Here is a 16,974-nt window from a genome sequence, read left to right on the forward strand (position 1 = left end):
GAATCCCCACAAGTGGAATCTAAAAAAACAAAATGCATAAACAAAGAACAAGCAGAATCAGGCCTATACATAGGGAGAACAAACTGGTGGTTCTGAGGGGAGGGAGTGGGGGTTGGGCAAAATGGGTGAAAAAGAGTGGGAGAAGGGGGCTTCCAGTTATGAAATGAGTAAGACATGAGAGTAAAAGGCACAACATAAGGAATATAGTGTTTATTGTAATAATGAAGTAAAAGGATAGATGGTAGCTACACTTGGGGTGAACATAGCATAATGTATAAACCTGTCAAATCCCTGAGTTGGACACCTAAACTAATGTAAGATTGTGTGTCAGCTATACTCAAAAAATTAAATTTTAAAAGAGTACACTAACCTTGATGAGCTCTGAGAAATGCACAGAATTGCTGAATCATTACATTGTATCCCTGAAACTAATATAACACTGTATGTAGTTATACTTCAATAAAAAATAAAAACAAAAACAAAAACAAAAATCCATGGGTGCCTGGGTGGTTCAGTCAGTTAAACTTCTGCCTTCCACTCAGGTCATGATCCCTGGGTCCTGCGTTCGAGCCCCGCTTTAGGCTCCCTGAGCAGCAGAGCATCTGCTTCTCCATCTCCCCCTCCCCCACTCGTGTGTGCATACTCCCCCCCCCCAAATAAATACATAAAATTTAGAAAAAGAGGGGAAACCCCAAATACAAATATCAAATCATTATATTGTAATGTCTGTCAATTATAAAGTATTTTAAAAGATTTTAAAAATTAAGTTGTCATAAAGGGTAAAAAATGAGAAGTAGTAAATGTGAACAAAATATTTTTAAGTGCCATAGTATGACACATTAAATAGTAATCAAACTCTTCTGTACTGTTAAACCTTTAGCAAAAAGAGAGTTAAGGGGTGCCAGGCTGGTGCAGTGGGTTAAGCCTCTGCCTTCGGCTCAGGTCATGATCTCAGGGTCCTGGGATCTAGCCCCACATTGGGCTCTCTGCTTGGCAGGGAGCCTGCTTCCTCCTCTCTCCCTCTCTCTCTCTGCCTGCCTATCTGCCTACTTGTGATCACTCTCTCTGTCAAATAAATAAAATATTTAGAAAATAAGAGCTAAAATTACACATATAAATGTAAAAATGGAGTCCTCAGTTCTCTATTCTGCAGACACAGAGATCTAAACTCACCTGTAAAAATCTACCTATGAGTTTTATTGTTAACATATAGAAATATGATGCTTAACTTCTGATTTATTAATTCCTATAGCAATTATTACAGAAGAAACCCAAATCAAGTTCATGTGACCTTTCTGAATTCCCATGCCCCAGATTATTTTATAGTTATCTTTTTCTTTCACTTGTGGCCTGCTATGGATCTTAGAGCGTCAACCCTTGACCATGTTAAGTGAAATAACTCTTCCATAATAACAGCCAGTCCTTGGACAAAGTCTCTGAGATGTTATAGAGGAGGCAGAGAAAAGACAAACAAACTTGGTGTTCATTTCGGGGAGCGTTATGAAGCTGAACACCAGGGCACGTGGCTACCGCTGGAACTGGCACCCTCCCCCACATCTAGACTTGGTTCAGCAGAAGCCACCAGAATCTTGCTTGGCCTTAATCTGTTTTCATCTGGTAACCTGATTCAGAATTCCCGCATGTAAGCTTCTCCGTGTCAACCTTGACTGGAAAGGACCTCCATTCTTTATATTTTTTTTAAATATTTTTTTAAAGATATTTTTTATTTATTTGAGAGAGAGAGAGGTCACAGGCAGAGAGGCAGACAGAGCGGGGGAACCAGGCTCCCCACTGAGCAGAGAGCCCGATTTGGGGCTCCATCCCAGGACCCTGGGATCATGACCTGAGCCAAAGGCAGAGGCTTTAACCCCCTGAGCCACCCAGGTGCCCCAAGGACCTCATTCTGATTGCTGATCTGAGTGACACCTGAATGGCTAAAAATAGAATAGTTGACTGTCCTATAATTGTTGAGAGTCTTCCTGACAGTGAAGCATTAGAACTTTAAGGCCTAGTGAATACATTAATAAAATGCCTCATAGGAACACCATTTTGCACCAGAGAAAGTACTAGAAGCTTTCTTATTTTTTCCCCTTACAGAAAATATTCCTGGTGTCTTTTTTTTTCCCCCACCATAAGTTCTACATAACCACTGTTTAAATTTTGGTATATTATCTTACAAATGCTACCTCTCACTTTTTCTTTTTTAATGCATTATGTTCATTGGGGTTCAGTGTCTGGCTCTGGAGTCCCTGTGTGACACCGTGTCATGAATTCAACCCCAAGTGCCCACAGATACGCTCTTCGTAGACCTGTCTGTGAGCACTCTGTTTCGGTCTGCATCCGTATGAGGGCCAGAACGGAAAAGGGTTCTTGAACCTCCGCCCAAATACACCCCCAGTCAAAAATCTACACAAAACCATGAGTGCTAAAGTGAATGCTCAGTAGTCACTATAGTTTAATCACACCTAGCACAAATCTGTTTAATTCACAACTGTGGTCTGTGTTAATGCTTTTTAAACTATTGGTCTTGAAATGCTCTATTTCTGAATATTAACTTTTACTATAGGAGTAAAAGCAGAGTAGTTCTTTCCTCTTCCTAGGTGTTTACTAGGCAGTAGTGGTTGTTACAGCAGCAATGAGACAGGGTTGAGCTTGACAAATCTCTGATTGCAAATATATACATGGCACATTTCAGATTATTTATTTTTTCTCATTTTAAAAATTTACTGCTCCCCTTAGAAGTCATGTTATAAGCTGTTGCTCAGATACTGTCTTTTTGCACAGCACAGCTCTCATTTTAACCATATTTTGAAAGATAAATGAATTGTGTTTCTTAACAGAATGTTCTTTTTTATCACTTCCTTCGCTAGATAAATAAAACTAAAAATCTAATTCTTTCATCTAACAATTTTGTAGAAAAGTTCACATTCTCTTAAAAAAAATGAGTACAGAAGTGTATTAGACATAAGATCTTTCAGAGAGTAAAAGTAGCATATTTATGTTCATAAAATGCTGACAACTTTTATGGCAATTGATATCATTTCGTGCATATGGTATATTTCAAGTTTATTGTTACCAATCCTGTCCCTTGTTAGCAATGAAATTGTCCCCTACAGAGCAATTCCCCCATCCCTTCTAAAAGTGAAATTATTTACGAAACTGGTTTAGCAGCGAGAAGAGAAGAACAATGCTGTTCTCCCTTCCAGGGAGGCAATGGAGTGTAGTGTCTGTGCAAGAGCCCTGGACCAGGGTTGAGGAAATGTGAGCTTTGGTTACAGTTGTGCTATAATACAAATGTTTGTTAAATGAATGGATCAGTGAATAAACAGACCACTTCTGTGGACCTACCTCCCAAATACCATGTTTAGGACCTGGAGTACATTGTCTCTGTATCTCCCACCAGCTCTAAGTTGTCCCCATTCTGGGTAAACCATGTCTCCCTTCTCCCTGGACTCATTTGCTGTGAGGCAGTCGTCTCAAGGATTGTTGTCACGGAATACTTGTGGCATGTGTTAGTAGTGACTCTTCACCTATTTCTTATTAATCTACCTCTCTCCACTTGGACACATTCCTTATGTAATCACACAGGGAGTCAGTGATGGGATGCGAACGCGGTCTTGGTTTTGATACCTTCTCTAATTCCCTAACATATGAAACTAGCTTCCCTGAATTGTTTTGGTTCAAATATGAAATGGAAAACTTTCCGATGTTTTTACACCTGTCCCAAACTCAATTCTTCATATAATGGGCTATGTGTCTGTACGGAAAACATTGCTTTAGTGTTTGTAAGCCACACCACCCAATTAAATTCATGCTTGGCGAATGTTTTCCATGCTCTGTTTATTCTGTGTAAAACATCCATTCCGATAAATAACTCGCCCAGGAGAAGTTTGCAAGGACACAGCTCAGCTTGAATAAGAGAGCTAGTTGAGAAAAAGATGGAGAAAACATGAGAGAATCCCAGCTTATCTTGAATGGGGGTTTCTGGTGTGGTTTTGTTTTAAATCAGTTGTTAGAATACCAAATATAGTGATATTCAAATTTAACTGATTTAATGAATTATTATACAGACTCATTAAAATTTCTATCTATATAGAATTTTAAATGACATGGCAAGTGTAATAATATGCTAACTAAGGAAACTGAAAAAAAATTTGCATTACAATTTTATCTCAACTAAGGTAAAATAAACACGCCAACATATTAACAGCAGTTTTCTCTAGATGATGAGTTATTTTTATGATGACTTTTCTTCTGTATATTTTTACTTTAAAAAAATCAACTTAAAAACATCGCTAACAATTTCTGTTAAAAATTTAAAATACAGGGGCGCTTGGTTGACTTCATCGGTTAAGCATCCTACTCTTGACCTTGGCTCAGGTCATGATCTCAGGTCGTGAGATAAACCCTACATTGGGCTCCATGTTGGGTGTGGCGCCTACTTAAGATTCTCCCTCTTCCTCTCCCTCTGCCCCTCCCCCAAATTTAATTAAATTTGTTTTTAACTTAAAAATCTAAATACAAATTATGTTGTGTATTATTTTGTATTATTGCAAGTTTGGATTTTCCCAAGCCTCTACTCACAGAGGAATGGCTCCATGAGAGGAAACTCAAAGAGATTCAACATATCCTATATAACCTGATGCCATAGTAGGTCATGGCTCGCTGAAGGTTGAGGGTTCAGTAGCATCAGTCATGGGAAAGAGGATCTTATGCCATGAGGGCCAGCAAATAGCAGGGCAGAGATCCCACAAACTCTCTTCTTTGTGTGCTAGGCAGACCCAGGAGATCTTAGAAGACATATCTCAGAGTCAAGGGAACTGATGGTCTTTGAGGGGAGACAGGCAAGTAAACCTTCGGTGTAATAAGAAAGCTATATTGCAGGGAGTAAATACACAAAAGGGTGGTTTGGTCATTGGTCTAGGAGAATCCAGAGGTGATTCTTGAGTCCAGAGCTGGTCACAAGAATGGAGGCAGAGTTGCAAAGGGGAGAACACAAATCAAAGTCCTTTAGAATGAAACTAAACGGTGTTTCTGGGAATTCTGATGATTTGAGTAAGGATGGGCGTAGAATATAAAAGAGATCAAGAACAAATATGGTGAGTAAAGTGGCAGGAGACGGAGGTCTGAGTCTGAGGTGAAGCTGGCCTGAGCAGCCCAGGGACACGGGACTGAAGAAAAGGGGATGGGCTGGACGGAGGGTGAAATTCAGACCCAGCAAACCCGAGATCCTGTTGGATGTGTAGTGTGGACGGGGGGGATGGCAGGAGTCCTAGGAGTCTGGGGCTCCTTAGAGGTAGCATTAGAATAGGAATTATCAGAGGAGATGAAGGCAAATCATGGGTTTCAGTCTGGTGTAGATTTAAAGTTAAAACGTCCTTCCTTCCTTCCTTCTACTCTTTCGTTCCATCTCTTCTCGCTCTTTCTGCCTTCCTCCCTGACTCTCTCCCTCTCTTCCTCCCTCCCTCCCTCTCTACTTTCCTTCCTTCCTTCCTTCCTTCCTTCCTTCCTTCCATTTATTCATTTAGTTACTTAGTAAGCTTTTATTATGCCATTGCTGTCTGCAGGGCACTAGCTCAGCCAATGTCCTTGGTCCATTGTAAACCAGGCCAGTTTCTATGTATCCTCAAGCACCAGGAAGAGAAAGTTGTTCTCACAGCCACAGCTACTGGGTGCCTCTGACCAGGACATAGCTAGTCCAGGTATAAGACACAAAGGGCTTAACTCCTTTCAAACAGCACCACATAATGTATGTTTTTATACTGGAAAAGCCACTAATGGCCATTTTCTTTCTAGGTAGCGCCATTATTTCTGTTATGTTTCTGAAAGAAAACTTAAGAGCTTCAGATTTACTAGGTAAGTAATTGGTTAATTCATGTAATTGTAGCGCTGCTTAATCAGGAAACAAATAATACTATTGATAAAAAAAAATAGGTGCATGAAAAACTGGGGACAAATTACTGAAATGGGTAAATCCGGAGATGAATGGTGTTTTCCTGGAGCTGCCTCTCCTCCTTCTCATGAAATAGTTCAGTTGTCATCATGCCCGTGGCTCATGCTATTGGCCACAGTGAATTATTATTTTACATTACTATTATTATGAATGTTATGAAATTTTCATGAGCCCAATAAAATCCAAGAAAACATCTGTGTTACCTAATAGAGGAACTCCACTTCAAATGCTGTATTTGTTTGACTGTTACATGGAAGAACTACATAAAAATGAAAACCACACAAAAATCAGATGCACCAATTAACTACCTAATTTGTATTTCGCTCTTTCCAAAAGTAACACAGAACATTCCCCCTTCAAAATTTTATTTAGAAATACAGCTACTAGTGGAAAAGAACAGCAACCTTCCTGACAGAAAGATTATTCTTATATAGCAAAACCATCATGTGTTGGTTGTGTCTTCCTCCTCTTATTGGAAATATCCCTTGTGAGAAGAGTTCTGGAACTTCATATTTTCTTCCTTGACAAAATGCTCTCTGAATTGCTGCTGACATCCGATAACAAATATGATACTTTAGGCACTTTAAATAAAGGCAATGTCTGCTCACTTCCAAGGAGATCAGATTTTTTGTAAAATCTGAGCTTTAAATGTGACTCCAGTTTTGGTATGTTGAGAATTCGTTTTCCCTTATTGTGTTTCCCTTGAGCCCAGTGTCTTGAACGTGTTTTCACTTCTTCTTCCTCCTTGGTTTGAGATTCTGCTAGTAGAGTTTTTAGTCATCATCATCAGATTTGTCATAGTTACAATGTTTTCCCAAATATAGTCATATGTGCATTGTATCTTTTCACATATATTATTGTTCTGTATTCTTTTTTAAATATATCACGGCTTATGGAATCATTTGGGGAAGAGGCATGAAATCAGAAAGGAGAATGAGCATTTGTCTGAGTTTTACGAATTAAAAAAATTAGGTCCTGAATCACTTTTCTCATTTATCAAATGTCTCCAGGAAACTAAATCATTTTATCTAACATATGTCATCTTTTGTAGTTAATGGTTGCTTGAGTTTAAATGAAGCTGAGGCATTTAATGAGGTAGTACAGGTGGATATGTAGGCAGACTTGCTAATTATTGTGAACACTGGTGATAAAAAGATGATGGCAACGGCATCTCTGCCCTCAAATAATACAGTCAATGATACAATGTATAGAGTAGTAAGTTTTTTAAAAGCAGAAATTAATATGTGTCTTAATGCCTTGAAGATTTAGTTTAGAAGAGGGTTTCTAAACCTCAGCACTGCTGCCATTTTAGGCTGGAGAATTCTTCACTGAGGGGGGTTGGCCTGTGCATTTCAGGGTGTTCAGCGAGATCCCTCCTCGCCTTTACCCGTCAGATGCCAGTAGCACCGTCTGCCCTCATACAGCAACCAAAAATGACATCACATGTTGCCAAATGTCCCCTGGGGGATGGAATCAGCCCCAGTTGAGAACCGCTAGCTTAAAATAAATAGAGGTTACTCTAGCTGAGAAACTCAGAGAGAATGTTTTAGAGCGGGAACATTTCAGTCAGTTCTGCTGGCTGGATAGGACAGGCATGGGCCATTCCTAAGCATTTGGAGGGTGATGTACAAAGGAACTAACATGAGAAGTATTAACAAAGGTATAAAAAGGCAGGGTAAGTTTCTACTTAATTCTGCACTCTAACTGCTGCCAATCAGCTTAGGGAAAAAAATCAAGTCACAACTATGGAAAAGGAAGAAATAGAAATATCAATGTGTGCAGATGATTTGCTTATGTACTTGGAAATCCCAAGACCAACAAAACATTACTAAAACTAGCTCAACATCAAAGGGTATAAATTAAACTCACTTTCATAGGTTCAAATCTGGATTCGACTTTTTCTGTCAACTATGTGGCCACGTAATACTATTAACTTCCCTGGGCCTCAGTTTGTTGACAAATACAGAAGACTGTTCGAAGGATCAAAGTGGATAATTTGTATAAGCACATAAAGCCTTGTTACTATAATTGTGGTCATTTCTGCAATCAACTTCATTCCTGAGAGGTAATACTAAAAATGTAATATTGGCAATAAGAAACACACACACACATATACACACATACCAAAAGACAACGATAATATAAAGAATTAAGCCTCTGTTAACTCTTTGATTCTTTGCTAATTTCTCCTATTTTAAGAAGAGCTAACATTTACTGAATAGTTCCTCTTCCCAGGTGCTATTAGTGTTTTATATGAACTATCTCATTTAAATGTAGGAGCAACCTATCTACAGAGCTGATACTTAGAGAGGTTAACTAACTTGCCCAAGGTCCTGTAACCAGTGAGTGGTAGACCAGTATTCTAATAGTGGCAGTCTGATACAACCACAACATGATGGGTAAGGGTGAGTCTCTAGTGACAGCTGTGTGACCTTTTAAAGTTACTTCATCTCCTCTTTCTCCTCACCTTTCAAATGAAGATGATATTACCTACTCTGTAGGATTAAATGAGTTCACAGAAGCAGAACTCTTAGAACAGAGCCTGTCACGTAGTAAGCGTTCCGTATTATGACCGTTATCACTGCTACCTCAACCCCCCACCCCTACATGTCCTCCCGTGGTTCATAGGAGGAAACCTTGATTAGGATATCTTTGCAAACTTCAGTAATCCAACTAATATTTTTAATAATTCCTGTTGGGTATTTTTGCTTTCCTAATTTAATGCTTTTTAGGTAGGGCTGTATAACTGATGTCACATTCGTTTCATACTGAAGTTACAAGTGATCGATTCTTAACTTTAGTGGTGTAGGAAGAAGAAACAAGGGAGCCATCCATCCCTTACCCACACCTCCCACAGCAATGTCACAACATTATCGTGACCTGAAATGCAATAACCCACTTCAGACTAGGGGAAAAGGACTTCTCCCCAACCTCACTCAGTAATCTGCTAAGTCACAGGTATTTTCTTTGGGTCTGTATTGCTGTTGCCTTGAGAAAATTTTGCTCTTTCTATAAAGAGCTAAAAATTCAGGCTATTTTTTTTTTTTTTTATTCTCTACAGAGACTAAAACCAAACAGGGAAAAGAGTACTTAGTGGCTTAAAAAAAAAGATTAACATACAAGCATGCTAAAAATTAAATTGTCAAAATGTGCAAAAGAAAATCATTTATTTTTCCCTGCTTCAAGCAAATGAAAGTTTGTTTTTCATGATGGAACAAATGAAGATTTTGGGGCCATGTGGAAACAAGCTGAACTAATTTATTGCCAAATGTTGCTCTGTGGCTATGAAGGTTTTCACCACTAGCCTCAAAAAATGACCTCACAAAAGCTATGTCTGAAAGGAATCGCCAACTATTATTAACTCAATGACAGGCTTTGGACTGTGCTCTGATTCTTAGTGGACTAATAACTTTAAATTATTTTAATGATTATTTTTCCTTTAAAAAGCTCCAGATTTCTCTCCCCTTCAATCAGCCAAAACCTATATAGTACTTTCCCCTCTCTTCTCCCTTAGTCATCAAAAGTACTAAATCCAATAGAATGTGAGATCCTAGTTGACATAAGTCCAAATAGTATCATCATTTAAAAAAAAAAAAAAAGTCAATTCATCAGTACTCTCCAGAGACCAGTAACTTGATTACTTCAAGTGACCTATAAATGGTTTCCCCAGATAGAATGTCAAGAGATTAATAGTGACACAAGGACCATCTCTTTCCTTCCTTCTCCCACACCAAATGGTCAGCTTGGGTAAGGGCCAGTATTGAGAATACTGATCTAGCCAAAACAAACATCATTTCTGGTTGAGAGAACAGATTGGCTCTTTTGGTTTCAGACCTGCCTCAAGCAAAAAGGTGCTTTCACGATAGCGCAAGACGGGACCCATGAGCAGAAAGAGCTGCCAATTTTCAATTAAATTTTAAGCATAACTGAGATAGTTTTGGACTCCTAGTGGTCAGTATCCTGAGGTAGCTCTGTGTCAGGGCCCTCTGTCACATCAGACCTCCAGGTGAACCTTCAAATCCAGTCAGCTCTTCTTGTCCAACCAAATTCCTGGAATCTAGCAGGTGTGGCAATTAATTTGTACCTGGAGAGGAAGAGACTAAGTCACAGAGAGATAAATAACATGCCTAAGCCTTTGCAGCCGGCAAGCAGCAGTGAAATTTGAATTCTGTGGGGGCAGTTTCAGCATGGTTTAGACTTTCATGATCTAAGTTTTGACCTGGAATTTAATCATTTATGTGGGCAAAGAGCAGACCAAGTGCAGCTTCCCCTCCTTGAGTATCTTAGTGTTTCTAGATGACTCTCTTGGGCAAACGGACCAGTAGAAGGTAAACTAGCAAGTTTGTGTCTTTCCAAAGAAAGAATATTTGTGGCTTTACTGAGATAAAAATATTAGGAAAAGACATCTCATACCACTTTTAGAAAAATATGGGGTATAAATGCATTTTAAGGAAATTTATATAAGGAGCTGCTAATGAGTGTCTTCAACACTTTTAAACACTCAGGAAACCTGGGCACGTGATCCATAAAGGAGACTGTGAGTCACACAGACAAATACAAACGACACCCCGTAAACAAACATGTAACAGCCGTTCTCTGGAATTACCTCTGTAATTGTCAGAGGAACCTGAAATTAAAGTTATTAAGAAGAAACAATGGGTGACCTATTGATCTGCCCTAGAGTCATTAAGTAGACCCACAGTGAAATGGGGCTCCGGTGATATAAGGCACGTGCAGAAGGACTTTAAAAGTATAATTGCAAAATCGTGAGTCATTTTATTTGTTTTCAAGGAGTTTTGAAACCCACTGAAGATCTATATTGGTAGAAATGGGCAGAGTATGCAAATGTGGAAGCAGATGGGAAACAGGGACCCCCTGTAGGAAAGTTAAGTTAAATAACACTCCCTCCAGAGAATGGGACTTCATGCTGATTTAAAAGGAATGAGGCTGCCCTAGATACACTGATGTGAAATGTTCTCCAGGATGTTCTGCTACATAGAACAAAAGCAAGGTACAGAAGAGGGTATGTAATATGCTGCCATTTGTGTAGGAAACTCAAATGCGTGCTCTCTCTCACACACCAGCATAAAACACCTCTGAAAAGGGAAATCAAAGAATTGGTGGCAGTATTAATTTCCAGGAGGGGAACTAGTGGGCCATGAGGATGTATGAGAGATTTACCTTTTTACTCACAACCCTTGTGTGTCTTTTGAATTTTTTACCATATGCTCATGTTACCCAATCAAAACTCAATTTTAAAATAAAGAAATGTAAGGACACTAGATACAGTTAGTGGAGATTTTTTTAAAAACTCACTGGCAGAGGAACTCAATAAAAATAAGAAATTTGGATTTCACAAAAGTAAGCTTGGAAGTCTCCAAGATTTTTAAGTTGTATTCAATCCATTTATTCTACATCACCATACCAAGTTTAGAAATCTGTTTTTTTGTTTTTTTGTTTTTTTTTTTTAGAATCCCATCCTCCTAGCAACCCTATATTGAACAATTATAAGATCTTTTTTCTTCTCCAAAGAAGAGGTGGGGCTGACCAGTAGTTTTGCCCAAGTTCTTGGGTACCTGTAAAAATTATTCTTTTCCTTTTATTGCAATGCTTAATAATATATGTTGGGTTTTTTCATTTTTAAAATTCTCGGTAGAAGTAGTTTTTAAAATTTATGTATATGAAGGAATATGCCAGACAAACGTGAAGATGTGTGAGCTGTTCATTTATGTATTCAGGGGGAAATGTATTCAGGGGGGAAATGTATTCGGGGGGAGAATAACAATGCTGAAAAAATAACAAATAGTATTGAAGCGAAAAAAAATTTTTGTGTATAATTTCTGCCTTCACAAAGTATTACAAAGTAAGCTCTTACATTAGAGGAAGGTTATTTTATAGTTTCTACAATACCTTGAAAGCTATCATCTAGCTTTTGTGAAAAGCCAAATGCTGTTTGTTCTCAGAAATAAGAGTTCAAAAACCTTAAATCATTGGTTAAGAGGAGCAGGAAGTTGGTATCTTCCAGTTGTGAGATTTTATAGATAAACCAGATTGCTTCAGGTTGGAGTCAATGCTGGTTGTAAATTACACACACAGCAATGCTGACCTTAGTGATGAAACCAGTTGAATTAGGTTTTCAAGGGTGCTGTCTGAAAAATCCTACTTATCTCAGTTTTTCCTCTGCCGATTATTAGTAAATAAGCAGTTTTCAGTGTTATTTGGAATGTCAAGGCCCCCCTTTACTCCTCTTTACGTGACCCCTCTTCCCACACAGATTCCTTTCCATTATTTTAAGTACTGTGAAAAGGATGACAGAAACACATTCTTTACATAGGTTTATAATGTGGATATTTTACTAAGTTACCCCTAGAATTCTAGATTCTAAATGGAATGAAATAAATCTTTTAGCAAAGCCAACACTCACCTTTATTATTTCTGCTAAAAGGACTTCAAAACATGGCAGTGATGAATGAAGGTGATCTTTTACCAGTTTCAAAGCGTAAAATTGTGTGTGTGTGTGTGTGTGTGTAAAGGCTTCAAAGATGAGGAAGTGCAGAGTAGATCATCAGGTCATCAAGTGGTGGACTTCCCTACTCTCTGGGCTCTGATGGATCTAGATCTATCATGCACTTACTGGTCCACATAGAAACAAACATCCAGCTTGCATATGTTTTCATGTGTCCAAATACACGTGTTCTGATCTTTCCCACCTTTGGGGAAAGGTTTTCTGAAGAGGCTAGGATTCATCTGGAACAACAAAGAAAAATCAGAAGTTATGACCCACCCCATCCTTTCCCTGGCCCTTATCCTCCTTTTAAAGACAATGTCATCAAGTGAATGCACAATGCTATCTAGGGATGGCTTGATGAATTATTTTATTTTATTATTTTTTAAGATTTTATTTATCTATTTGATAGAGAGAGAGAGCAAGACACAGCGAGAGAGGGAACACAAACAGAGGGAGGGGAGAAGCAGACTTCCTGCCAAGCAGGGAGCCAGATGTGGGGATCCAACCCAGGACCCTGGGTTCATGACCTCAGCTGAAGGCAGACACTTAACAACTGAGCCACCAAGGTGCCCCTGATGCATTGTATTTTAATAAGGAGGGACTATAGGCAGTTTTATAAGTAATTCTCCGTCTGCAGGTAATGTTTGCATTGATGAAAAGGCTCAAATATCCCTTTTCAACTTGGTTTGTCTTTTCAATTTTATTTAAAGGTATGACATTGGCATTTGCGGGAACATATTTATTGGTGAACTTTGCTCCAGATAGAAATCAGTCTATCTCTGCAAGAACAGTCCAGTATTACTTTGTTGGCTGGCAGTTCCTGATCTATGTGGTAAGAATCTTAAACATTTTACTATCCCAGAAGTTATATTATCTAGGCCACTGGTAATGCAGACGTTAGCAAATGAATCAAGTCTTGTCTTCTCAGCATTAATAATCTCATTAAATTGTAAATATATTTGACCAAGACCAAAGTATTTGAAATACTAAATCAACAATAGAACACCCCCAGTTTCCTGAGTATCCTATTCCTGGGGGTGACTTGTCACTGAAACAATTTCCACAATATTTAATCCAGCAAATTCCAGAGCAGCATGTTTTAGGACAACTCAAAGTAAAAAACAAACCCAAAAAACTTTCTTCCTAGGTCAAAGGGAAATGCCTGAACACACATTTAACCTCACTGGCTTTTATTCGAGATAGAGATTTTCTTCCAAAAAAGTATTCATTGAGACCAATGCAACAGGTTGTCTGGGGAGAAGTAGACAGCAGTAGGATAATACTGGGAGATGTGTAAAAGAAAGAATGGAATGAGCTCATGTAGAAATTTGAAGGCACTAATTGGGGTATTTTATTTGACTCAGTGATTGTATTCAGTGGGTATAGTGAGAATGTGTTGGATGGAGGTAGTTGGTTTAGGGTGAAGAATCAGTATGTTCCAGGAAGGGCAGGTGGTGAGAAGAAAACTGGGGTAGACAACCTGACCATTTAACCAAGAACCATATTAGTAAAATAACTGTGAATTCAACAAAAAGAATCAAAGCACAGAGAATCACACATCTTTAGGATTAGAAGAGACTTCAAAAAGCTATCTGTCTAGTCCTCTGCCACTATAACAGGAAACTCATATGATCCTACTTCATACACCTATTGTTCTAGATGTGACATTGGGATTTGTAGGGACATGTATTTTTGGTGAAGTTCACTCTAACTGTAACCCAGAATACTACAGTGGAGACTATGTAGTACTACATTATTATCTGACAGTCTTTAGTCTGTGTGACAGGAATTCTATGTATCTTGCCATCTCTGATATAGAATTCTGACCACTGGAACACAAATCCTTACAGGTATTTTCTCTTTCTAGCCTCCCACTATGTTCCTTTCTTATTCAACAAAGATACTTAGGTTTCTCTGCTTTAAAAAAAAAAAATCATTTAAAAATCCTCATCTTTACACACTCTGTCATAAACTGTCCTGTTTCTTGTTTCCCCTCATTCCACTCTCCCCTCTACTTTCCCAGCTCCTAGTCACTCTTCACTCATTTTAATCTGGTAGATTACCCCCCGCACTCACAAATTGCCAAGTGGAATTGCTTTTTTGGTACTGCTTCTTCTTGAACCTTGTGCAACATTTACTCATGACCCAACATCTCCTTGAGGCCCTCTCTTTCCTAGCTTTCTGTTTGTTTTCCCTATTTCTCCTCTTCCTCTCTAACCATCCATCCCATACTCTGGGTGGGCACCTCCTTCTCTTGTGCCAGTCACTCTTAATCTATTCATGCTACGTACTCTTCCAGGGTTTGCTTGGGTGATCCCATTGCCAACCCCATAATCCTATAGGAGGACCTCTAAATCCAGACCTACACCTCTTTCCCAGTCCTCCTCTGAGTTGCAGATCTATGTTCTCATCTGTCCACTTATGACTCATCTTGCCTGGATGTCTCATAGGTTCCTCAAATGTATCATCTCAAAAATTGAACTCAATGTCTTCTCCCCTGGGCTCTCTTCTTTTTTGTACTAGAAGACTTCCCTTCCTCCTGCTCTCTATCAACCTTTAGGATTAGACTTTCCAGCTCAGATTAGCCTTCCCTGGGCCTATCACACTTTGTGCCTCCCCTCTGCCCCATTGTAATCCTCCTGCTTATCCACAAGATCTAACCTTTGAACAGATTTCATCAATCAAATCCAAGGCTCTAGAAGCACTTATCAAGTGTTTCATAGTAGCCTAGACTTGAAGTCCTATTGACGTGTTATTATTCTTTGCCTACAAGGCAAAACAAATTCTTAATCCAGTAAGAAAAGGGTCACATACTCTGTGACCAGAAAATGAATAGCCTGAGTCGAATCCTTTGGAGATTAAAGTTGCATCAAGACTTAATTTCCTGAATAAACAGCATTGTTTGATGATGACATATATTGTTTTAATAACAGAGGAAACATTAAAAAGAACAAACCAACTTTTTATTAAACCTTAAATTTCCATTAAAAAAACCCTCTGGCATTACTTGCATTTTTTGCAACTTTCCAAAGTCAGCTCTTAAACTCATTTATTCATTTATTCACTAATTCATTCAACTGATTAGACACCCAGGGTCTAGAGAAGAATTCCTGTAATAGGGATTTTAGAGTCCTGGGAGAGGCCCGTATTCCTATAAAATAATGAAAGTATATTTGAAAATAAATGTCACCCCCAAAATGTAACTAATTTCAGATATTTATAAGATAGCATAAAATAAATCTGTAATAAAGTCACATTTGATTTAATTTTTTTAAAGATTTTATTTATCTATTTGAGAGAGAGAGAAAGATCACAAGTAGGCAGAGAGGCAGGCAGAGAGAGAGGGGAAAGTAGGCTTTCCCTGCTGAACAGAGAGCCCGATGCTGAGCAGAGAGCCCGATGCGGGGCCTGATCCCAGGACCCTGAGATCATGACCTGAGCCAAAGGCAGAGGCTTAACGCACTGAGCCACCCAGGTGCCCCAATGAAGTCACATTTGAATAACACTATTGGCAGTAGATTCTAAAGGGAATTATCTGCGTTATCTTAATTTGGAATTTTAATCCATTATATTTTGCATCTCTTAAGACTCTAGAAGTTATCAATTATATGCTAAGATCTTGAGCTGGAGTTGGATTTGAATCTGTTAAGCATTGAAGTAATTAATATTTAATCCTTGGAGGGGGAAGTCTCTGTGCTGTTTCTCCCAACCATGACTGCAAAGATCATAATTATGGCCATTAAGACCCTTCTTTGAAGTGTCATTCATCCAGCTGTTCTTGGATTATACCAAGGATAAATGCAGTACCTGAAGTGCTTTTCAGGACGGATCAAATAACTAATACCATGAGTAAAAATATTTTAAAGTCTGGATAAGTTTTCCATTTCTCAAAAGCGGACCATTAAATCATAACCCAGCAGGCCAATAGCATCTCCTTGATTCATGGGCTTACCTGTCCCAGGCGGATGTCCAGGTTACCTTTCAGGCATGCACGAGCTGGAGGCCTCAGAAACAAGAGCCCAGGAGCCTATCCTCTGAGCTCGTTCTTTTTCTGGAAGGAAGAGGATTTGAGAAGCCTGGTGTCAACGGGCTGGCGAAGAATGATGCATCTTCTGCTCACCCACGAACATGGCCTTTCCCGGCCTGTATTCATAGATGGGCGGCCCCAACCGCTGCTTTGTCAAAAACCAAAAACAAGTTCATATTGGAGCTTCAACTTGCTAGGGAAGCGGCTGCATAACATGGCCCTGTCTGAGAGATTCACCTCTGTTAACATGTTCAAAGCCAGAGGTCCTTTAGGAAGGCAACAGACTTGCCGACCACGGTGTCCTTTCCTCGAAGGACCTCAACCTTTGGTTGAGTGACACCCGTCTATGCAGGATGCAGAACCGGAGTGAGGAAATTCAGCCCTGACCCTCATTTACTTCGTGTTCTTTTGCAGGCTTGGCTGTGGCCCTTTTGCCCACCCAGACTTTCCAGCAGAGCATTCAGGTGGAAACTTGGGTCATAAACA

At 39.1% G+C, this 16,974-nt stretch overlaps 1 protein-coding gene across 1 annotated transcript in view; it reads left to right on the plus strand.

Annotated features, from left to right (window-relative positions):
- The window catches only part of NIPAL2 (NIPA like domain containing 2), a 73,640-nt gene that overhangs the window by 32,971 nt on the left and 23,695 nt on the right, over positions 1–16,974 (plus strand). The window contains exons 4-5 of the mRNA XM_082722805.1: positions 5,797–5,856; positions 13,172–13,293. Coding sequence (XP_082578931.1) covers positions 5,797–5,856; positions 13,172–13,293 — 182 coding nt within the window. The remainder of the gene's footprint in view (positions 1–5,796; positions 5,857–13,171; positions 13,294–16,974) is intronic.

Source organism: Mustela nivalis, assembly GCF_964662115.1.
Source record: "Mustela nivalis genome assembly, chromosome: 2".
In the NCBI taxonomy this organism is placed as follows: domain Eukaryota; kingdom Metazoa; phylum Chordata; class Mammalia; order Carnivora; family Mustelidae; genus Mustela; species Mustela nivalis.